At 50.5% G+C, this 22980-nt stretch overlaps 2 protein-coding genes across 14 annotated transcripts in view; one reads left to right on the top strand and one right to left on the bottom strand.

Annotated features, from left to right (window-relative positions):
- LOC138765233 (acidic mammalian chitinase-like) overlaps positions 1–3911 on the bottom strand; it is a 53365-nt gene extending 49454 nt beyond the window's left edge. For 5 of the 9 annotated variants that reach the window (XM_069942220.1, XM_069942227.1, XM_069942222.1 and 2 more), the window contains exons 1-4: positions 3465–3911; positions 1899–2057; positions 1576–1796; positions 1343–1472 (exon numbers count right to left, since the gene is read on the bottom strand). The gene's annotated coding sequence lies outside the window, so the exon portion shown is untranslated. Of the gene's footprint in view, positions 1–1342; positions 1473–1575; positions 1797–1898; positions 2058–2692; positions 3084–3464 lie in introns of those variants that run through there. The other 4 variants (XM_069942221.1, XM_069942224.1, XM_069942223.1 and 1 more) reach the window with 4 other exon arrangements.
- LOC138765232 (cleavage and polyadenylation specificity factor subunit 6-like) overlaps positions 1–22980 on the top strand; it is a 65539-nt gene that overhangs the window by 5880 nt on the left and 36679 nt on the right. For 3 of the 5 annotated variants that reach the window (XM_069942216.1, XM_069942215.1, XM_069942214.1), the window contains exons 2-5: positions 2715–2866; positions 14579–14833; positions 17071–17174; positions 21080–21225. In XM_069942216.1, coding sequence (XP_069798317.1) covers positions 2715–2866; positions 14579–14833; positions 17071–17174; positions 21080–21225 — 657 coding nt within the window. Of the gene's footprint in view, positions 1–2714; positions 2867–2928; positions 3025–3311; positions 3604–14578; positions 14834–17070; positions 17175–21079; positions 21226–22980 lie in introns of those variants that run through there. The other 2 variants (XM_069942219.1, XM_069942218.1) reach the window with 2 other exon arrangements.

The raw sequence follows: 22980 nt of genomic DNA, 5'->3' as shown, positions 1-22980 counted from the left end.
CCAAATAATCTCTCCTCTGACAAAAATCCTCTTTTTGTTCATGCAATGCTGTTAACAGCACCAGTGACTGGGACCTGGGTTCGAATCCTGCAATGTCTGACTGTTTCAATTTCCTCCCATTGTTCAAAAACATACTGGGGGTTGTAGATCAATTGGATGTAATTGGGCCAAAAGGGGCTGTTACCATGCTGCATGCCCAGATTTAAATAAAGAAAAATTTCAATGGGGGGTCTCAATTTTTCTGAAACCAAATCCCCTAGTTATGGACTCTTGTATGAGAAGAAACATCCTCTTAGCATATTACCCCGTATAGCCATCTAAAAATTTCAATGAGATTAAACTCCAAATTAATAATTTCTTGAATGACAACTCCTCCATTACTGGGTTCATCCCAGTAAAACTTCTTTAAACTGTCGCCAATAAAAACATCTTTCCTTAATTTGAAGGATGCAATGGTACAGCTGATTTACAAGTTCAATTCTGGGTTCAATTCTGATCTCTAATACTTCAGAGAGTGAATGTTCTCCCCTGCAATAGACGCTCCAGTTTCTTCCCATATCAAAAAGATTATGTGGGTTGGAGACTAATTGTACTGAGTAAATGATACCATATACAGGTGAGTGATAGAATTTGGGGAGAGTTGAATGGAATGTGACAAGAATAAGCTGCGCAAAAATTAATGAAGTATTGGCATTGCTCTGTGAGCCAACATAAATGATGGACAAAACAGACTTCTTTGTCTGAAGATAATATGGATCAAAATTGCTTGCAGCATTCTAATTTTAGTCTACAATCTTCTGAGATATATGCATTCCTGGCCCTGAATGAATTTAATTGTTATATCAAAGGAAATGAGCCCTGAATTACCTCCAAAATCTCTTTGTTTACTCTTTCAGGTGGTCCTTCAACCTCTGTTTTTGACGAATGCCTATCTGGCTGGGCACCAACATTTATATAACAGCATTACTGTGAAATACCATGGGATGCCTGATTAAAGTCACCAAGTGATTAGAAGCTACTAGAGCTTTTAAAAACAATTGATAAAAGATACTTGGATGGTGTGGAGATGATTTACAAACTACCAGTGGTTCACTCCTCTTCCACCAGGGCAGTAATGTAGTACTTTTATTAAGAATTACTTTAACATTTCTATGCAGACCATGAGGTGACCTAGGGAAGGTTTATTTAGCCTTAACCTAATTTAAATTTTGCTGATATTGCCAGAATTGTTCTGAGTGTTGAATCTTCTATTAACATCAAGCCTAATAAATCAAAAGCCATTATCTTTCTATACTTATCCACGCTAATATGAAAAGCTCAGATGCAGATGTTATATACTGACCTGAATTGGCTAAGAGAAGGGTTTTCAACCTTTTCAGAAAGGGATATGCACCTTGTTTGCAATGCCCAGTTGCATCATCAACTGTCCACACTAAAATTCCTCCAAATTTTTCCTTCGTCACCCACTCAACCTACAAAGATAAATTGTTAGGTTAAACAGAACCAGGATGACACTGCACAATAAATTTGAGGAACTTTTATAATTTTCTTTTGAATGGACACTTTTACACACACCTTGGGGTGTAAAAGAAGATTTGGGAGGTTATTAATATTGTCAAACATCATGCCAAGGTTGGAGATTCTGGAGTTGCTGACAAGCATTGGATTTAGAATGGAGTACTTCTTGACAGCAGAGATTTTGGGAAGGGTCCAAATGGTTCTGACTGAATGTAGTTTAACACTCCAGTTCCTTTAAGATCACGTGGAGCATTTCGACATTCAATGGGTTTTATTTACTGAAAATGAAACGCAGATGCTCAAAATCTGAAACAAAACCAAGGATGTTGGAAATGCTCAGCAGCTCAGAACTGCTTTGATTTTAATGAAGGGTTTGAGACCTGAAATGTTAATTCTGCTTCTCATGTCACCGATGATGCCAGACCTGCTTACTTTTCCAGGTCAGGAAAGGAAGACTTGGAGGTGTATCTATGTGCCTGAGTGAAAGACTCGAATCTTGTTTCCTCTTTTCTAGTTCAAATAGTTGTACATAGTGTAGCCTAAAGAAGCATTTGGAATGACATATTCAGAACTTCAAGTCCCAACCAATGAACTACCCACCCAATCATTCAATCAAGCTCCTGCTGCCCCATCTGTGGAAAAACCTGCAGTTTGCACAATAGCCTCATCAGCCACCTCAGAAACAATGGATGCAAGTCAATCGTGATCCCGAGGGATAGCGTAAGAAGTCACAATTCAACATTAATCAGGATCTGTAAAAGTCATTGAGTCCACAACAGCAGCTCGGATCTCCCAGTGGTGAGCAATTTTAATACCAATTCCCATTACCATTCTGACATGTCCATCCATGACCTACTGTACTCCCAAGTTGAGTCCATAAATTAGAAGAACAACACCTTGTGATCAGCCTTGGCAGTTTCCAACCAGATGTGCACTGGGAGCCTCCGGGGGATCCGAGCTGCTGTTGTGGACTCAATAATTTGTACGGATCCTAATCAATGTTGAATTGTATCACGGGTGAAACTGGTGATGAAGAACAAGAGATAGTTAGATCCAAAAATGCTTTTTCAGGCACCCAATCGGTTTTCCAGGGCTCCTTCCACCTCTTCCTTTTTTTTGTATTTCATCCTAAAAATGTACTTAGATATTAATCTTATCAGTGATGCTCATCCACCTATCATTGATGCCTGTCCTAGCACATCATAGAACATCAGTGCGTCTACTCGCTCAGGAGTTTGTGGAGGCGAGGTACGATATTGGAAACGCTGACAATTCGCTCAGGAGTTTGTGGAGGCGAGGTACGATATTGGAAACGCTGACAATTCGCTCAGGAGTTTGTGGAGGCGAGGTACGATATTGGAAACGCTGACAATTCGCTCAGGAGTTTGTGGAGGTGTGGCGGAAAGTGCCTCATTGACCGGCTGCATCGCAGTCTAGTTTGGGGTCACCAATGCCCCTGAGCGTAAAGCCTTGCAGAAGGTAGTGGACGCAGCCCAGGTAAGACAGGTAAGACCCTCCCCACCCTCGAGAACATCTCCAGGGAACGGTGGTGTCGGAGAGCAGCAGCCATCCTCAAGGATCCGCCCCACCCAGCACGCGCTCTGTTCTCGCTGCTGCCATCAGGAGAGAGGTGTAGGGGTCACAAGACTCGCCCCCCCCCCCACCCACCCAGGTTCAGGGACACCTGCTCCCCCTCCCCCCCTCAGACCCCTCAATGACAAACTCCATCAGGGAGGTATTTAAGGACTCCTGCTCGTTATTCATTTATTTCCTCGATTGCACCATCAGGAGTTGATCGGTGCCCCTCGAGCAGTTTCTGTTTGGGTTTGCACTGCCAGGACGTGCAAGACCTGCTTCGCCTGCGGGGAAACGGACCTCAGGGTTGCGCTGCCCGTCCCCGGACAATCCGCGCCTGCACCGCCGCCCGCCGCCTCCAGAGGGCGCACCTGCCGACGCGCCCGATGCCCCGCACACGGGCCGCGAGGCACCATGGGTTATTTTAAAATGGCGGTCCACCCGAACATGGCCGGCCAGGCGGTCCACGGGCTGCAGGAGGCGGAGGCCGCGGCCGGCAGCTCGGAGCAGGTACCGCGGGGCCGGGCGGGGGAGAGAGGGCGACGCCGATCGGAGCAGCGGGGCGAGGCGGGGCGGGGTGTGCGGAGGGAGGGAGGGAGGGAGGGAGGCTGGGCCGGTTGGGGGGGGCTCGGCCCGGGGGGGGAGGGGGGGGTGAAGAGCCCTGCTCATCCCGACACCAGGGACCCTCCCTCCCTCCTCGCTGATTCCCTCCCGGTTCCGAGTCCACAACCTGCTCCAACCCGCAGGTCAGGGTCGGCGGGGCTGGCGCTTCTTTGTGACGCAGCGGCCGCCGGTCCCTCACCCACTGATGCCGGGGGGGCCAGTGATGCTGGGGGGGGCAGTGATGCTGGGGGGCCAAGTGATGCCGGGGGGGGCAGTGATGCTGGGGGGGCAGTGATGCCGGGGGGCCAAGTGATGCTGGGGGGGCCAAGTGATGCTGGGGGGGGCAGTGATGCCAGAAGGGCCAGTGATGCTGGGGGGCCAAGTGATGCTGGGGGGGGCAGTGATGCCAGAGGGGCCAGTGATGCCAGAGGGGCCAGTGATGCCAGAAGGGCCAGTGATGCCAGAAGGGCCAGTGATGCCAGAAGGGCCAGTGATGCCAGAAGGGCCAGTGATGCTGGGGGGGCAGTGATGCCGGGGGGCCAAGTGATGCTGGGGGGGGGGCAGTGATGCCAGAAGGGCCAGTGATGCTGGGGGGGCAGTGATGCTGGGGGGGCAGTGATGCCGGGGGGCCAAGTGATGCTGGGGGGGGGCAGTGATGCCAGAAGGGCCAGTGATGCTGGGGGGGGCAGTGATGCTGGGGGGCCAAGTGATGCTGGGGGGGGCAGTGATGCTGGGGGGGCAGTGATGCCGGGGGGCCAAGTGATGCTGGGGGGGCCAGTGATGCCAGAGGGGCCAGTGATGCCAGAGGGGCCAGTGATGCCAGAGGGGCCAGTGATGCCAGAAGGGCCAGTGATGCCAGAAGGGCCAGTGATGCCAGAAGGGCCAGTGATGCCAGAAGGGCCAGTGATGCTGGGGGGGCAGTGATGCCGGGGGGCCAAGTGATGCTGGGGGGGGGGGCAGTGATGCCAGAAGGGCCAGTGATGCTGGGGGGGCAGTGATGCTGGGGGGGCAGTGATGCCGGGGGGCCAAGTGATGCTGGGGGGGCCAGTGATGCCAGAGGGGCCAGTGATGCCAGAGGGGCCAGTGATGCCAGAAGGGCCAGTGATGCCAGAAGGGCCAGTGATGCCAGAAGGGCCAGTGATGCCAGAAGGGCCAGTGATGCTGGGGGGGCAGTGATGCTGGGGGGGCCAAGTGATGCTGGGGGGGGGGCAGTGATGCCAGACGGGCCAGTGATGCTGGGGGGGGCAGTGATGCTGGGGGGGCAGTGATGCCGGGGGGCCAAGTGATGCTGGGGGGGCCAGTGATGCCAGAGGGGCCAGTGATGCCAGAGGGGCCAGTGATGCCAGAGGGGCCAGTGATGCCAGAGGGGCCAGTGATGCCAGAGGGGCCAGTGATGCCAGAAGGGCCAGTGATGCCAGAAGGGCCAGTGATGCCAGAAGGGCCAGTGATGCTGGGGGGGCAGTGATGCTGGGGGGGCAGTGATGCCGGGGGGCCAAGTGATGCTGGGGGGGGGGCAGTGATGCCAGAAGGGCCAGTGATGCTGGGGGGGCAGTGATGCTGGGGGGGGGGCAGTGATGCTGGGGGGGCAGTGATGCCGGGGGGCCAAGTGATGCTGGGGGGGCCAGTGATGCCAGAGGGGCCAGTGATGCCAGAGGGGCCAGTGATGCCAGAAGGGCCAGTGATGCCAGAAGGGCCAGTGATGCCAGAAGGGCCAGTGATGCCAGGGGGGGCAGTGATGCCGGGGGGGGCAGTGATGCTGGGGGGGCAGTGATGCCGGGGGGCCAAGTGATGCCGGGGGGGCCAGTGATGCCAGAGGGGCCAGTGATGCCAGAAGGGCCAGTGATGCCAGAAGGGCCAGTGAAGCCTGAAGGGCCAGTGATGCTGGGGGGGGCCAGTGATGCCGGGGGGCAGTGATGACAGAGGGGCCAGTGATGCCAGAAGGGCCAGTGATGCCAGAAGGGCCAGTGATGCCAGAAGGGCCAGTGATGCCAGAAGGGCCAGTGATGCCGAAGGGCCAGTGATGTTGGGGGGGCAGTGATGCTGGGGGGGCAGTGATGCTGGTGGGGCAGTGATGCCGGGGGGCCAGTGATGCCTGAAGGGCCAGTGATGCCGGGGGGGCAGTGATGACAGAGGGGCCAGTGATGCCAGAAGGGCCAGTGATGCCAGAAGGGCCAGTGATGCCTGAAGGGCCAGTGATGCTGGGGGGGGCCAGTGATGCCGGGGGGGCAGTGATGACAGAGGGGCCAGTGATGCCAGAAGGGCCAGTGATGCCTGAAGGGCCAGTGATGCCTGAAGGGCCAGTGATGCCTGAAGGGCCAGTGATGCTGGGGGGGGCCAGTGATGCCGGGGGGGCAGTGATGACAGAGGGGCCAGTGATGCCAGAAGGGCCAGTGATGCCAGAAGGGCCAGTGATGCCAGAAGGGCCAGTGATGCCAGAAGGGCCAGTGATGCCTGAAGGGCCAGTGATGCCTGAAGGGCCAGTGATGCCTGAAGGGCCAGTGATGCTGGGGGGGGCCAGTGATGCTGGGGGGGCAGTGATGCCAGAGGGGCCAGTGATGCCAGAAGGGCCAGTGATGCCTGAAGGGCCAGTGATGCCTGAAGGGCCAGTGATGCCTGAAGGGCCAGTGATGCCGGGGGGGCCAGTGATGCCGGGGGGGCAGTGATGACAGAGGGGCCAGTGATGCCAGAAGGGCCAGTGATGCCAGAAGGGCCAGTGATGCCAGAAGGGCCAGTGATGCCAGAAGGGCCAGTGATGCCAGAAGGGCCAGTGATGCCAGAAGGGCCAGTGATGCCAGAAGGGCCAGTGATGTTGGGGGGGGGGCAGTGATGCTGGGGGGGCAGTGATGCCGGGGGGCCAAGTGATACTGGGGGGGCCAGTGATGCCAGAAGGGCCAGTGATGCCAGAAGGGCCAGTGATGCCAGGGGGGGCAGTGATGCCAGAGGGGCCAGTGATGCCAGAAGGGCCAGTGATGCCTGAAGGGCCAGTGATGCCTGAAGGGCCAGTGATGCCTGAAGGGCCAGTGATGCCTGAAGGGCCAGTGATGCCTGAAGGGCCAGTGATGCTGGGGGGGGCCAGTGATGCCGGGGGGGGGCCAGTGATGCCGGGGGGGGCAGTGATGACAGAGGGGCCAGTGATGCCAGAAGGGCCAGTGATGCCTGAAGGGCCAGTGATGCCTGAAGGGCCAGTGATGCTGGGGGGGGGGGCAGTGATGCTGGGGGGGCAGTGATGCCAGAGGGGCCAGTGATGCCAGAAGGGCCAGTGATGCCTGAAGGGCCAGTGATGCTGGGGGGGGCCAGTGATGCCGGGGGGGCAGTGATGACAGAGGGGCCAGTGATGCCAGAAGGGCCAGTGATGCCAGAAGGGCCAGTGATGCCAGAAGGGCCAGTGATGTTGGGGGGGCAGTGATGCTGGGGGGGCAGTGATGCCGGGGGGCCAAGTGATACTGGGGGGGCCAGTGATGCCAGAAGGGCCAGTGATGCCAGAAGGGCCAGTGATGCCAGAAGGGCCAGTGATGCTGGGGGGGGCAGTGATGCCAGAGGGGCCAGTGATGCCTGAAGGGCCAGTGATGCCTGAAGGGCCAGTGATGCCTGAAGGGCCAGTGATGCTGGGGGGGCCCAGTGATGCCGGGGGGGGGCAGTGATGACAGAGGGGCCAGTGATGCCAGAAGGGCCAGTGATGCCTGAAGGGCCAGTGATGCTGGGGGGGGCCAGTGATGCTGGGGGGCAGTGATGCCAGAGGGGCCAGTGATGCCAGAAGGGCCAGTGATGCCAGAAGGGCCAGTGATGTTGGGGGGGCAGTGATGCTGGGGGGGCAGTGATGCCGGGGGGCCAAGTGATACTGGGGGGGGCCAGTGATGCCAGAAGGGCCAGTGATGCCAGAAGGGCCAGTGATGCCAGAAGGGCCAGTGATGCCAGAAGGGCCAGTGATGCTGGGGGGGGCAGTGATGCCAGAGGGGCCAGTGATGCCAGAAGGGCCAGTGATGCCTGAAGGGCCAGTGATGCCTGAAGGGCCAGTGATGCCTGAAGGGCCAGTGATGCTGGGGGGGCCCAGTGATGCCGGGGGGGCAGTGATGACAGAGGGGCCAGTGATGCCAGAAGGGCCAGTGATGCCTGAAGGGCCAGTGATGCCTGAAGGGCCAGTGATGCTGGGGGGGGCCAGTGATGCTGGGGGGCAGTGATGCCAGAAGGGCCAGTGATGCCAGAAGGGCCAGTGATGCCAGAAGGGCCAGTGATGCCAGAAGGGCCAGTGATGTTGGGGGGGCAGTGATGCTGGGGGGGCAGTGATGCCGGGGGGCCAAGTGATACTGGGGGGGCCAGTGATGCCAGAAGGGCCAGTGATGCCAGAAGGGCCAGTGATGCCAGAAGGGCCAGTGATGCCAGAAGGGCCAGTGATGCTGGGGGGGGGCAGTGATGCCAGAGGGGCCAGTGATGCCAGAAGGGCCAGTGATGCCTGAAGGGCCAGTGATGCCTGAAGGGCCAGTGATGCCTGAAGGGCCAGTGATGCCTGAAGGGCCAGTGATGCCTGAAGGGCCAGTGATGCTGGGGGGGCCCAGTGATGCCGTGGGGGCAGTGATGACAGAGGGGCCAGTGATGCCAGAAGGGCCAGTGATGCCTGAAGGGCCAGTGATGCCTGAAGGGCCAGTGATGCTGGGGGGGGCAGTGATGCCAGAGGGGCCAGTGATGCCAGAGGGGCCAGTGATGCCAGAGGGGCCAGTGATGCCAGAGGGGCCAGTGATGCCAGAGGGGCCAGTGATGCCAGAGGGGCCAGTGATGCCAGAAGGGCCAGTGATGCCAGAAGGGCCAGTGATGCCTGAAGGGCCAGTGATGCCTGAAGGGCCAGTGATGCCTGAAGGGCCAGTGATGCCTGAAGGGCCAGTGATGCTGGGGGGGGGCAGTGATGCTGGGGGGGGGGCAGTGATGCCGGGGGGGCAGTGATGACAGAGGGGCCAGTGATGCCAGAAGGGCCAGTGATGCCAGAAGGGCCAGTGATGCCAGAAGGGCCAGTGATGCCAGAAGGGCCAGTGATGCCAGAAGGGCCAGTGATGCTGGGGGGGCAGTGATGCTGGGGGGGCAGTGATGCCGGGGGGCCAAGTGATACTGGGGGGGCCAGTGATGCCAGAAGGGCCAGTGATGCCAGAAGGGCCAGTGATGCCGAGGGGCCAGTGATGCCAGAGGGGCCAGTGATGCCAGAAGGGCCAGTGATGCCAGAAGGGCCAGTGATGCCAGAAGGGCCAGTGATGCCAGAAGGGCCAGTGATGCCAGAAGGGCCAGTGATGCCAGAAGGGCCAGTGATGCCGGGGGGGGCAGTGATGCTGGGGGGGCAGTGATGCTGGGGGGGCAGTGATGCTGGGGGGGCAGTGATGCCAGAGGGGCCAGTGATGCCAGAAGTGCCAGTGATGCTGGGGGAGCAGTGATGCTGGGGGGGGCAGTGATGCTGGGGGGGTCTGTGATGCTGGGGGGGTCTGTGATGCTGGGGGGGCAGTGATGCCGGGGGGCCAGTGATGCCTGAAGGGCCAGTGATGCCTGAAGGGCCAGTGATGCCTGAAGGGCCAGTGATGCTGGGGGGGGGCCAGTGATGCCGGGGGGGCAGTGATGACAGAGGGGCCAGTGATGCCAGAAGGGCCAGTGATGCCAGAAGGGCCAGTGATGCCAGAAGGGCCAGTGATGCCAGAAGGGCCAGTGATGCCAGAAGGGCCAGTGATGCCAGAAGGGCCAGTGATGCCAGAAGGGCCAGTGATGCCAGAAGGGCCAGTGATGCCAGAAGGGCCAGTGATGTTGGGGGGGCAGTGATGTTGGGGGGGCAGTGATTCTGGGGGGGCAGTGATGCCGGGGGGGGCCAGTGATGCCAGAACGGCCAGTGATGCCAGAAGGGCCAGTGATGCCAGAAGGGCCAGTGATGCCAGAAGGGCCAGTGATGCCAGAAGGGCCAGTGATCCTGGGGGGGCAGTGATGCCAGAGGGGCCAGTGATGCCAGAAGGGCCAGTGATGCCAGAAGGGCCAGTGATGCCAGAAGGGCCAGTGATGCCGGGGGGGGCAGTGTTGCTGGGGGGGCAGTGTTGCTGGGGGGGCAGTGATGCTGGGGGGGCAGTGATGCTGGGGGGGCAGTGATGCTGGGGGGGCAGTGATGCTGGGGGGGCAGTGATGCTGGGGGGGCAGTGATGCTGGGGGGGCAGTGATGCCAGAGGGGCCAGTGATGCCAGAAGTGCCAGTGATGCTCGGGGAGCAGTGATGCTGGGGGGGGCAGTGATGCTGGGGGGGACTGTGATGCTGGGGGGGCAGTGATGCCGGGGGGCCAGTGATGCCGGGGGGCCAGTGATGCCGGGGGGCCAGTGATGCCAGAAGGGCCAGTGATGCCTGAAGGGCCAGTGATGCTGGGGGGGGGCCAGTGATGCCGGGGGGGCAGTGATGACAGAGGGGCCAGTGATGCCAGAAGGGCCAGTGATGCCAGAAGGGCCAGTGATGCCAGAAGGGCCAGTGATGTTGGGGGGGCAGTGATGTTGGGGGGGCAGTGATGCTGGGGGGGCAGTGATGCCGGGGGGCCAAGTGATACTGGGGGGGCCAGTGATGCCAGAAGGACCAGTGATGCCAGAAGGGCCAGTGATGCCAGGGGGGGCAGTGATGCCAGAGGGGCCAGTGATGCCAGAGGGGCCAGTGATGCCAGAAGGGCCAGTGATGCCGGGGGGGGGCAGTGATGCTGGGGGGGCAGTGATGCTGGGGGGGCAGTGATGCTGGGGGGGCAGTGATGCTGGGGGGGCAGTGATGCTGGGGGGGCAGTGATGCTGGGGGGGCAGTGATGCCAGAGGGGCCAGTGATGCCAGAAGTGCCAGTGATGCTGGGGGAGCAGTGATGCTGGGGGGGGGCAGTGATGCTGGGGGGGTCTGTGATGCTGGGGGGGCAGTGATGCTGGGGGGGCAGTGATGCCGGGGGGCCAGTGATGCCGGGGGGCCAGTGATGCCGGGGGTGCCGTGATGCCGGGGGGCCAGTGATGCCGGGGGGCCAGTGATGCCGGGGGACCAGTGATGCCGGGGGACCAGTGATGCCGGGGGACCAATGATGCCGGGGGACCAGTGATGCCAGGTGGCCCAGTGATGCCAGGGGGCCCAGTGATGCCGGGGGCCCAGTGATGCCGGGGGGCCAGTGATGCCGGGGGGCCAGTGATGCCGGGGGGGGCAGTGATGCCGGGGGGCCAGTGATGCCGGGGGGCCAGTGATGCCGGGGGGCCAGTGATGCCGGGGGTGCCGTGATGCCGGGGGTGCCGTGATGCCGGGGGGCCAGTGATGCCGGGGGGCCAGTGATGCCGGGGGGCCAGTGATGCCGGGGGACCAGTGATGCCGGGGGGCCCAGTGATGCCGGGGGGCCCAGTGATGCCGGGGGGCCCAGTGATGCCGGGGGGCCCAGTGATGCCGGGGGGCCCAGTGATGCCGGGGGGCCCAGTGACGCCGGGGGGGCAGTGACGCCGGGGGGGCAGTGACGCCGGGGGGGCAGTGACGCCGGGGGGGCAGTGACGCCGGGGGGGCAGTGACGCCGGGGGGGCAGTGACGCCGGGGGGGCAGTGACGCCGGGGGGGCAGTGACGCCGGGGGGGCAGTGACGCCGGGGGGGCAGTGACGCCGGGGGGGCAGTGACGCCGGGGGGGCAGTGACGCCGGGGGGGCAGTGACGCCGGGGGGCAGTGACGCCGGGGGGGCAGTGACGCCGGGGGGGCAGTGACGCCGGGGGGGCAGTGACGCCGGGGGGGCAGTGACGCCGGGGGGGCAGTGACGCCGGGGGGGCAGTGACGCCGGGGGGGCAGTGACGCCGGGGGGGCAGTGACGCCGGGGGGGCAGTGACGCCGGGGGGGCAGTGACGCCGGGGGGGCAGTGATGCCGGGGGGCCCAGTGATGCCAGGGAGGGCAGAGATGCCGGGGGGGTGTCTGTGATCCCAAGGGGCCAATGATCTCAGGGGACCAGTGATCCCATGTGCCAGAGGCTGGGGGTGCCCAGCTGGGTGGGGTCATCCGTGGGCCAGGGTTAACCGGCCAGATCTGTTCCTTCCACAGAGATCAGTATAAATGGATCATTGGGTGCGGGGGGATGGGGGGAAGAGCTGTGCTGATTCCGACACCAGGGACCCTCCCACCTCGCTTATTCCCTCCCAGTTCCGAGTCCACAACCTGATCCAACCCGCAGGTCGGGGTCGGTGGGTCTAGCGCTTCTTTGTGACGCAGCAGCCTCCGATCCCTCGCCCACTGATGCCAGGCCAACAGAATTTTAACATAATAAGCAGTTTTAACCGAGGGTGGGGGAACACTAAATACACACACACACACACACACCAGGTTAGTCAATGCAAGACTGCTCTATTCAGACTTCACAGGCTTCTTTTATATACCTCACATCCCGAGCTCCACGGGATGGGGTGGGACATCATTCTGAGTTTGCCGCCGGTCCACGGGATGGGCAGGTTTAAATCGAGCCTTGTGAGCTAACGTACTGTTCTATGGCGCGCAGCAAGTGCTGCCCCTTAAGTGGTTGAGTACCCAGCTTAGGGTTCTTTTTGGTTAATTGGAGTATTTGGGGTCACGGCTCGTGGGCTGGAAAGACCTGTTACTGTGCTCTACATCTAAATTCACAATTTAAATCTCTCTTCCCTCACCATAAAGCTATGCCCTCTATTTACTGAATTCCTTACATTGGGTTTAAAAAAAACTTAACCTGATCTCTTCCTCCCATGATTTTGTATAACTATGAGATCACCCCTCTTTCTCCTGTGGTTGCACGCTCAACCTCTCCCTTTTGTTCGGGACCCCGAGGCCTGACAACATCCTCGTAAATTTTCCCTGCACTCCCTCAAGCTTGACAGCGTTCATTACTTTGGAAAATTCTGTTGAAGTTTTAAAAATGGGCTTTTTTACTGCAGTTTTTTCATACTTATTATTTGATTGTTGTTATTAGTAGTAAAAAATGAATACTGCACAGACATTGAGACTAGGCACGTACAACACATATTCATGGAGTGGATTTATTTTTGTTTTAAATTCAGCAAAACTTTCTATCATTGCACAAAGAAGAACTATAATGGGGATTTTTGAGCATAGATAGTTCAACAAACAAACCTCAAAGTTTCTGTTGGCGATTTGGGCCTCTGGCAAAGAGTATTGTTTCACTGGAACTTTTATTCATTAAAAAAATCATTAAAAAGTATGGATAAATTTCAGAAAGCACTGAATGGCTTTCATTGCATTCATAGTCTTGTGCAGTCTATACATTAATCGTGTTATGATTCTTAACATTGGTCATGTTAGCACTTTCTGTGGACAAAACATCATTGTGACTTGTCACCTCCTGGGGTAATACCAACTTTGTGTTCGAGAATCTTTTACACATAGGGCTTACCCCTTCGGTGTCCAGTGGAAGAAGCACCTCATCCCTTGCAGGATCAGGGAACCTCGTTGAATTGACAGGATTTATGTAGTCACTGTAAAATTACCTGAAAATGCTGCATTTTGTTGGTTTATATCCAGGAGAGATTTTAATAAGAACGTGAGTTGGAGCCAGCCATCCGGCCGGTCGAGCCTGCTCCGCTGTTCATTGAGATCATGGCCTGATGTGTTGATCGACTCATCTCCACCTACCTGCCTTTTCCCTTTACGATTAAAATATCGAAACAACCTTGACTTAAATATATTTATTTGCTGAGGACGCCTTTATTGCTTAATGAAATAGAAACATGTAATTACTATGTTGTATACCCAGAATAGTTATTATATGAATTTGCAAGGGAAGCCAAAGCCAAGAGGGGCTACTTGGCTCAAATTTAAGGTGAAAGCTGCCTTAATCAGATGTGTTTGTTTCCACTTTTATAATGGAACTTTATAAAATCTTCAGGATGCTAAATTCTTTAATGTAATTGGGCCCCTCATCAGGTTGGTGACATTGCAGCTGCTAGAGGATCCGATCACCTTCGACTTGTATTCAGGAGAAAAGAAAAGTTTCTCCTATTCTCCAAAAAAAACCTCAAAGTGTAGTGTTAAAATACTGATTGAACATGAGTATGGCCTGTGGCCTTTGTTAATATAGGAATGTACAGCATTCTTTTTCTCTCCCACTACACTAATGCCACTTATATTTAGGAAATGTCATGAATGACTTTTTTTTCAGGCGCAATTTAGGACATCTTATAATAATACTTTAATGTATGTTCAGTAAAATCCCCATTATCAGGAATTCAAGCAACCGGCAGCCTCATGCAACTGGTAAGAAAAAGTGAAAAATAAATAGGCAAAAAATACAAAAGTTCAAAATTGGTGCCCCACAGCGGTTAGTTTGCCAATCACGCAATCTCAAGCAACTGGAAAATTCACTTATCCGGAATCTACCAATCTGCCAATACTGGGGTTTTTTTTTAACTGTATATTCACAACATGAGTATAATATTGAACAAACATTTATATTTTTTTAAATTTAAAGTTTACATTTTATTTAGAACACGGTAGAAGTCTATTCCCAATTAAATTCAAATTAACCCTCAACCATATCCGTTTTTGGGAGGTGGAAGGAAACTGGAGCTCCTGGTTGGGGGGGGGAGGGGGGCAGGGAACCCACTCAGACATGGGGAGGGAATACAAACTTCTTACAGGCAGTGCCAGCTTTAAATCTCAGTTGCTGGCGCTGTAATAGTGTTGACCAAACCGCTAAATAAAATACAAATTGTAAGATTATATTCCTCATCGGTTACATCACAAGATAATTTAAACCAGTGGCATGGAGCATTGCTTTACAAAAATAGAGCAAAGGTGAAACAAAAATGGTCAAAAACTATAGATACCAAACATGGATATGCAGTTCTTTACTGTGTCTTGTGACATAAAATGTGAAGTGTTCACTATTGTGTTTTTTTCACAGCCAGAAAATGAAAATCAGAGCCAGATGGATTTGTACGATGATTTAATCGATGACATAATAGGAGTGCCTTTAGATAATGGATTAAAACCCAAAAAGAACAATTGTAATCTCCTGCCTCCGTGTTCATCGAAAAGTATAATTTCTCCAGGTCCTGCTGATCCAATTAAAGCAACCCCATCCAAGCCTTTGGTCCAAGATAAGGTTGTTCCTTTACTTCCCGAAAATAGAAGTTTGCTGATTGGCAATCTGACGTGGGTGAGTGTATTCACGATATATAATCACAGCACGTGTATTGAGATGCAAAATGAACTTATAGTGTGGCATTGTAATATTTCTGGCAGCTTACTGGCCAACTATGCTTAGCACAAGGAATCTAATTCTGAATAATTATGATTTGGTGTTTAATGGGTGGGTCAAAGCTAAAGAATTGGCAACTTTTAACCTTTATATGGAGAATAGCTTCGAAAGCAGATTTTTGAGTGTTTACCGATGTTGTGGCTGGAAGCGTCTATCCAGTGTGAAGATCATTGTCAATTTGTTGCAGTGACTCGTTAAGGCTTTTACTTGGTAGCATACATTGGGGATGGGAATAATGGTTCCAGGAGTTGTGTAAGGGAATTGGAGTAAACCTGGATGATCTGCCAAATGGGGGGGAGGAAGCATTTTAGTGGGAGTGCGTCTATCCTGCAGATGACATCAGTGGACAGGGAGAATAGGACAGGCAAGCTGTTGGTGAGAATTGGCTTGTTGGTTAATGGGAAACGAAGGCAGCTGAGCAAATTTGGTGATTTAAAAACATTCATAATTGTTTGATGTAATGGGTGGAGATGGGGATGTGTTCTAAAATGATGTTTGGTAATGAACACAATTTTTGGTGATTGAGTAATGTGTTATGTGCACATTTATCAGCCTTGCAATATTATTGAAAATTCGGTATGATGTGGAATGGATTTCCAAATCAATCTACCAGATGGGCTTAAGTTTGGACCTTTGGACTTGAGGGAGTTTACCAGTGTGCAAGGTGATGGTAACTCAAATTGTGGGAAAGTGAGAACTAAAGGTTAACCTTGTAGGATTTAAAAAGTAACTAAAATCCCCTTTCAAATCCATTAAGTGGAGTTGTGGTAGAGGATAGAGCAACAAGAAAGTGGTTGGACATTGTCTTGTCTGTGATTTAGATATCGGGATCAGATAAGCCATGGGAGATTTCAGTGTTGAGGGTGTTTTTTATGGAGAAGAGTTCAGTTCAGAAGAGAATGCAGTGTTTTTAGAGCCAAGCAGCATTTGCAGGAGAAACTCAGTGGGTCAAGTAGCATGAGTGGGGAAAAAGAGAATGGTTGATATTTCAAGTGTTTTCTCCCACTAATTCAGTTCCTCTAGCAGATTCTCTTTAGCTTCAGATTTGAGCATCTGCGGTCTTTTATGTACCTCCAAGGTGAGTCTATTTTAGGATTGAGATGACCAAAAATGAATAGCTGCTCAGAGTAAAGTCTTCTGGATGAGAAGATGAAGCTGAAATTTAGGATTTGATTTTTCCTGAGAAATCCATCGGGACAGAAGCTGATGAGATATAATTGAAAGCAAAATTACCAGATGAATAAGGGGAGCAAATGAAGTAATTTATTTGATTAGGATGCAACTTCTTGGTGATAGTTTGGGCAGGTCATGCTGATATCTGGGCACATGATTTCGCAAAGGGAAAAAGGTCACTCACCATGGGACAAGAATCACTCAAAGCCAGCTATGGTGTAAGGTGTAATAATCCATATAGGTCATAAAGTCAACCTTCTTTTTTGGGATTGAGCTGTTATTCCTCAGGAGATGCCACATGATGCACATCCCATTAGCAGAGTATGAGGCTGTATTTTCCAAGAAGGAAGTGGTTAGTAGAATGGATGGATGGTTGAACGGTTCTAAACAAATGAGCTGGGGGTGGGGGTAGAACAGTGAGAATGAGAAGTCATTAACTGATCTGATATATTTTTGGAAGAATGTTTGAAAAGGTACAAAAGGTTTTGAGTGTTTGAGATTTTTTTGTTTTTTATTGATCATATTTCATTTATAGAGTTTGATTTAACTAATAATACGCTATGACACAGAAAGAACATTTAATAAACCAAGTTAAAACACAATGCTGGGAATACTAAGCTGGTCAAACAGTGTACCTTATGTAGCAAAGATAAAGATACGTAATCAACTTTTTGGGCTTTTTGAGCCCTCATCAAGGTGTGAGCAAAATGTAGGGCACCTACCTACCTTTTGCTCAGAACTTCATGAAGGGCTCAAGCCCAAAACATTGGAGATATAAAGTGCCCTGTTTAACCTGCTGAGTTTACCAGCTTTGTATTTTTACTTCAGACGTGGTGTCTGCAGACTTTCATGTTTTACTTCTAATTAATAAACAAGTAAGCTGTGCAATGAAGAATAAAGAAATTAGATAGTTTAACAGTGGAAAGGCTTTGTTCTAATTGTTTTATATCAATTTCTTTCAGTGGACCAGCAGTGATGACTTGCTAGCCATCATTCGTTCTGCTGGAATATTTCATATTGATGAAATCAAATTTTATGAAGTTCCAAAAGGTGGCCAATCAAAAGGGTAAGTGAGAAATCGTATATAACCGCTGTATAGGACGATCCGAAGTTCCACCTAAAATCTTGGTTTGTATAAGACGTCCCTCCCCCCCCCCTCCCCAAATCTGCACTTACTGCTGACCAATGGATGCTGTGAAAAGTAAATCACAATATTTTAATAACAAATTATAATTTAAATGTTTAAATTTTATTTGAATATTTTAAAATAAACAACTGTCGGCTCCTGTAACAGGCCATTTAAAGCCTGTACAGAGCAGATGACACCGTAGAGGAGCACTGAGTCTCCACAAATAGCTAGCAGGGCATGCGTGAGATTGCATTGGAGCCAGCAGGAAGATGGTGGCGGTGTTGAGACATAGTCGCCACGGTAAGACTTTAAAACCCTTTGTATAGGATATCCCGGATTTTAAAGTGAAATTATTAATTTTCAAGGATCATCCTACGCAATGGTAAGCTTCTGTTGGTAAACAAATCTACAGATGCTGGGATCTAGTGCAGTACTCAAAGGTGCTGGATAAACTCAGTAGGTCACGCAGCCTCCATAGAAAGCAAAAGGCAGTCGATGTTTCAGGGCTGAGCTCTTGGACGTGCTGAAAATCAGGCAATCGCTCGAATAAGAAGGTTGTGGGGTGGGGAGGAGGGTAATGGGGAGAAGCACAGGTGAGCAGGTGCTAGGTGGATACAGGTGGGAGGGGGAAGAAGGTAGGAGCTGCCAGGGCAGAGGACTAAGAAAAGTAGCTCTCTGATGTGAGAACGAAGAGAAGGGGCTATTGAGTTGGAGGATAGAAGATCGAATCACAATTTATTGTCATGAATAAGTCATGAAGTTTGTTGTTTTGCAGCAGCTTCATTGAATAAACGTAACCATCTTTCCATAAAAAAGTTAAAAAAATACTGCATGAAAAGTGTGGCCATGTCTATAGTTAATTGATTATTCAGGAAGCTGATGGCAATGGGAAAGAACTCGTCCTTGTGCCATTGAGTGCTCATCTTTAGTCTCCTGTACCTTTTTTCTGATACAGATTGAAGAGGGCATGGCCTGGGTACTGGGAGTCTTTGAGGATAGATGCTGCTTTTTTAAGACACCGCCTCCTCTAGTCGTCCTTGATGGAGTGAAGTCTGGTGCCTGTGATGTTGCAGGCCAAGTGAACAACCCGCTGGAGTTTTTTTTGTCCTGAGTGTTGGCACTTCCATAGCAGGCAGTGATGTAACCAGCCAGAATGTTCTCCGTGGTACACCTGTTTACTGGAATCTTTGATGACTTCCGAATCTCCTCAAACAGCTCACAAAGTATAGCTGCTGGCGAGCCTTCTTTGTAATTGCATCGACATGGAGGCTCCAGGACAGATCCTTGGAGATGTTGACACCCAGGAATTTGAAGTTCTTGACCCTCTCCACTGCTGAGCCCTCGATGAGGACTAACTCGTGTTCTCCTGACTTCCTCTTGAAGTCCTCAATCACCTCTTTGGTTTTACTTACGTTGAGCGCAAGGTTGTTTGTGTGACACCATTCAACGAGCTGATCTATATCCCTCCTGAATGCTTCCTCATTGCCATTTGTGACCCTGTGGACAACAGTGGTGTCACCGGCAAATTTGTAGATATCATGGAATTGTGCCTGGCCACACAGTCATGGGTGTATAATGAGTAGAATAATGGGGCTAAGCACACATCCTTGGAATGCAGCTGTGTTGATGATCACTGAGGAGTAGATGTTGTTTCCAATTTGTACTGACTGTGGTCTTCCGATGAGGAAGTCGAGGATCCAATTGCAGAGCCCCAGGGTTTATAGCTTCTTGACCAGCACTGAGGGAGTAATGGTGTTGAAGGGTGAGCTGTAGTCGATGAAGAGCAGCTGTATGGATGAAGTGCTAATTTCGAGGAGATCCAGAGCTGAGTGGAGAATCAGCGCTATTACATCTACTGTAGCGACTTTGATGATGGGCAAATTGCAGTGGGTCCAGATCTTTGCTTAGGTTCATGTTAATTCTGGCCATGACCAGCCTCTCAAAGCATTTTATCACAGTATAAGTTAGTGCTACTGGCCGGTAGTTGTTGAGGCAGCTTGCTCTGCTTTTCTTGATTGATTTCCTTTTGAAGTTGGTGGGAACCTCTGACTAGCTCAGTGAGAGGTTGAAAATGTCTGTGAACACTCTGGCCAGTTGGTTGCACAGATTTTCAGTACCCTGCTAAGTAAGCCTTGCGAGGATTCACCCTCTTGAATGATGTTCTGACGATTCCCTCAGGTGTCACAGGGTCCTCAGCCTTTTCAGTGATTCTAAAAGGCACTGTTTGATTCTTCTTCTCAAAGCAGACATAGAAAATATTCAGACCATCGGGTCGTGAAGTATCGCAGCCATCTATCGTGTTCACCTTCGCTTTGTAGGCTGTAACAGCCTGCACTCCCCGCCGTAGCTGGCGTGTACCTGTCTCCTACAACGATCGGGAAGTGCGTTCCCATATCACAGTGCTCAGTCCTTCCAGTCTAGCCTGACGGAATGTATACTGCGACCAGGATGATGGCAGTGAAGTCCTTTGGCAGGTAGAATGGGTACTCTTGATAGCCAGATGTTCCATCTTGGGGAGCAGGACTGGGGCATGATGGTCATGCCTGTGCACCACGATGAATTGATGATGTCGCTGCCTCCCCTGGTTTTTATAGACGCTGGTGTTCAGTCAGCATGACGGAGGGTGCAGCCCTCTCCGTTCCGGAATGCCCATGTTTAGCCCTGTTTCTGTAAAGCACAACATGTAGCACTCCCTGATATGTTTCTGATCTTGAAGCCTGGCTTGGAGTTCATCAAGCTTGTTCTTTTGAGACTGTTCATTGGCCAGGAGGATGGTAGGGAGCAGAAGCCTCAGCCTCAAGTCCCAGCGTCTCAGCTTGTCCTGTAGCCTACCTCAGCTTCCACGTGGTTGGGTCTTATTTATCTGGCCCGAGGGTTTGCTGCTGGTAGTTTCCACGGAGTTTAAATTGTCTGCGATGTTTAAATGTAATCAGCATTGCTGTCTGTGAATGGCCCGCCCTCTGGCTGTTTAAACTCCCGCGGTTGTTGTACTTGCGTGAGCTGTTTAAAAGTCTGTCCCAATGGAGACAGCTGATTCTACCGATACCAAAGTCTACCAGCAATCTTAGGACACTGATGTTGTTGGGTAAGCTTGGTTTCGGTTTGATTTTTAAAAGTTCTGAATGGGAATATTTGATTATTCCCGTCAGAGCTGTTTGCAAAACATTGTTGCTGTAAGGTGCAATTTTTGGAATCCAGGATAGCCAGAGGGATGACGAGAAAGAAAGTAACTACACATTATTTTCCCTTTCCCAGTACAATCATGCTTTCTTACCAAAAATAACCTTGCTCTTCCTACTTCTACTCATTTCTTTTGGAATGACCAGAAAGTGAAATATTACTATTGCAAGCTGAATTCAAAAGGGCCTAATTCTCCAGAGTTTTTGGATATCAGTCTGACGGCATTTTTTTGCCATCACAAGTTGTGGTTGTATTGTTGCATAAAAGTGCGATCTGTTCACTTTGTTTTGGGAACAGTACTTGACCATGAGCTGCTACCTGATCACTTCAATAACTATTCCTTCCAGGGCTGAAACTTCCTCTGGAGGTGTCATGAATTTATAATTGACTTTGTTATTTCTCTGAAGAAGGAGTTGATAGTGATAACCAAACCAAAGATAAATTTTAAAGGTTAGGATGCGATTCCAGAATTGGGAGGGGGGGTTTCTGGGACAGAACAGGAAGGTGGAGTGGACCAACAGCCAGAGGCCAAGAACAAGAGAATGAAAACTAAATTTCATTAATACCTATCTTAAACAAAACATTGATCTGCCTCTAAATATTATTGTAATATGTCACTTAATTTGGATTAAATAAATAATCATTTGCATATTTATTTTCAGATTTGCTAAAGTGGACTTGACTTCAGATTGGGATAGGAAAAAATTGATGGAAGTGCTTCCAAAGAAAGAAATTCACGGGAGGTTTCCTGTTGTTTACTGCTTTACCACAGCAAATCGCCAGCTTTTAGAAATACAATTTATACACGGTAAGTTCACAGATGTGGAGGATTTAATTCTGTCATAATATTTAGTCTTATTGCTGTGCATGCATTGTTTGTGTCAGTCGAATGCCACAGCATTCAGGTCTTAACATAGTTAAAGCACTGCAGTCTAAAATTAATTTGGCTTCATGCTTTTAAATGTTCTTTTTAAAATGCAATGACAGGATTACCATTTTGTCGTAATATTAAAGCCCAATTGAGTGTTATTTTCCTACTGTTTGGGATATTCCAGTTGTAGAATGCTTGCTATCCCTCCTGTAGTAGGTACTGGACAACAAAACTTGCATGCTGCTGGGATCATGGAAATATTGTTCATGTTGCACTTATCAAAGCAAGAGGTTATTTTGAAGCTTGGCTTAATAATGGCTAGAGTTGTACAAATTGTGCTGTGAGTCCCAAATAATGTGAACCATATATAACCATATAACCGTTTACAGCACGGAAACAGGCCATGTCGGCCCTTCAAGTCCGTACCGATTCAAAACATTAAGAAAGGTTATTTGTTTAAATTTTCATTTGATTCTTTCTTAGTTGGTATAATTGCTCTAGATATTTGTTCTGTTTTTAATTGCCATGCAAGAACCTTACGTGCCCTCTTTCCTAGTTCATAATATCTTTGCTTAGTTCGCATTATATCTCTATTTTATAAGTTTGCAAAGTATTATACTGTAATTTCTTAAAAATAAACACTCATTTTATTGTTTATGTAAATCTTTTTCTAAATCTGTAATTTCTTTTTCAAGTTGTTCTACTTCTTGCATATCTTTTTTAAAATCTTGGATGTATAACTTGTTGTTTGACTTCTTAAATATGCCTTCATTGCATCCCATAAAACAAACTTATTTGTTTCCAAATTGGAATTCATTCAAAAATATCTTTATTTGCTGTTCCATAAACTCACAAAAATCTTTCCTTTTTAACAACATCAAATTAAATCTCCATCTATAAGCTGGTTTCTCTCTACCTTTTCTTTTGATATTGCTAAAAATAAAGGTGAATGATCAGATAAAATTCTTGCTTGATACTCAGCACTTTAAATTCTTCCCTACAGTTGTGCCGAGATTTAAAAAAATAAATTTTAGAGTAAGAATCATGTCTTTTAGAATAAAAAAAACCCCTTTCTTTTGGATATTCTTTTCCATGCATCTATTAATCCTTCATTAAAGATTATGTAACTTTAGCCGCTTTACTTCTAATAATGTTTCTCCCAGATCTATCCAATAATGAATCAAGACAGAAGTTCAGAAGTTAAAGTCTCTGCCTATTAGCACATTTTCATTTGCATTTGCTAAATTCAAAATGTTTCTTATATAAATTTCTCATTGTCAAAATTTGGTGCATATATATGTTCAAAAAGGTCCAAATTTCAGAAAAAAATATATCTAACTACTGTATCAGTAGTAATACTTTGTATTTTAACTGGAAGATTTTTATTGATCAGAATTGTTACCCCGCTAGCCTTGGAATTAAATGAGGATGCTGCAACATTAACCTACCCAATCTCTTCAATTTTTGATGTTCAATTTCATTTAAATGTGTCTCTTGTTTAAAAAAAAGCAATATCCACTTTCATCTTTTTTATATGTGCTGATAATTTTTCTTCTCTTGACTGGATTTTTAATCCCATTAATATTAATACGTACAAAATTTAACATTTCACCCATTAAGTATTTTGATGATAATACCATCCCTCGCCCATACCTCATCTCTTCCACCTCCTAGTTCTACTCCATTATTATA

The sequence above is a fragment of the Narcine bancroftii genome, chromosome 5 (genome assembly GCF_036971445.1).
Source record: "Narcine bancroftii isolate sNarBan1 chromosome 5, sNarBan1.hap1, whole genome shotgun sequence".
NCBI classification, from domain to species: Eukaryota; Metazoa; Chordata; class Chondrichthyes; order Torpediniformes; family Narcinidae; genus Narcine; species Narcine bancroftii.
The sequence above is the reverse complement of the archived record's forward strand: the minus strand, read 5'-3'. Positions and strand labels throughout refer to the sequence as shown.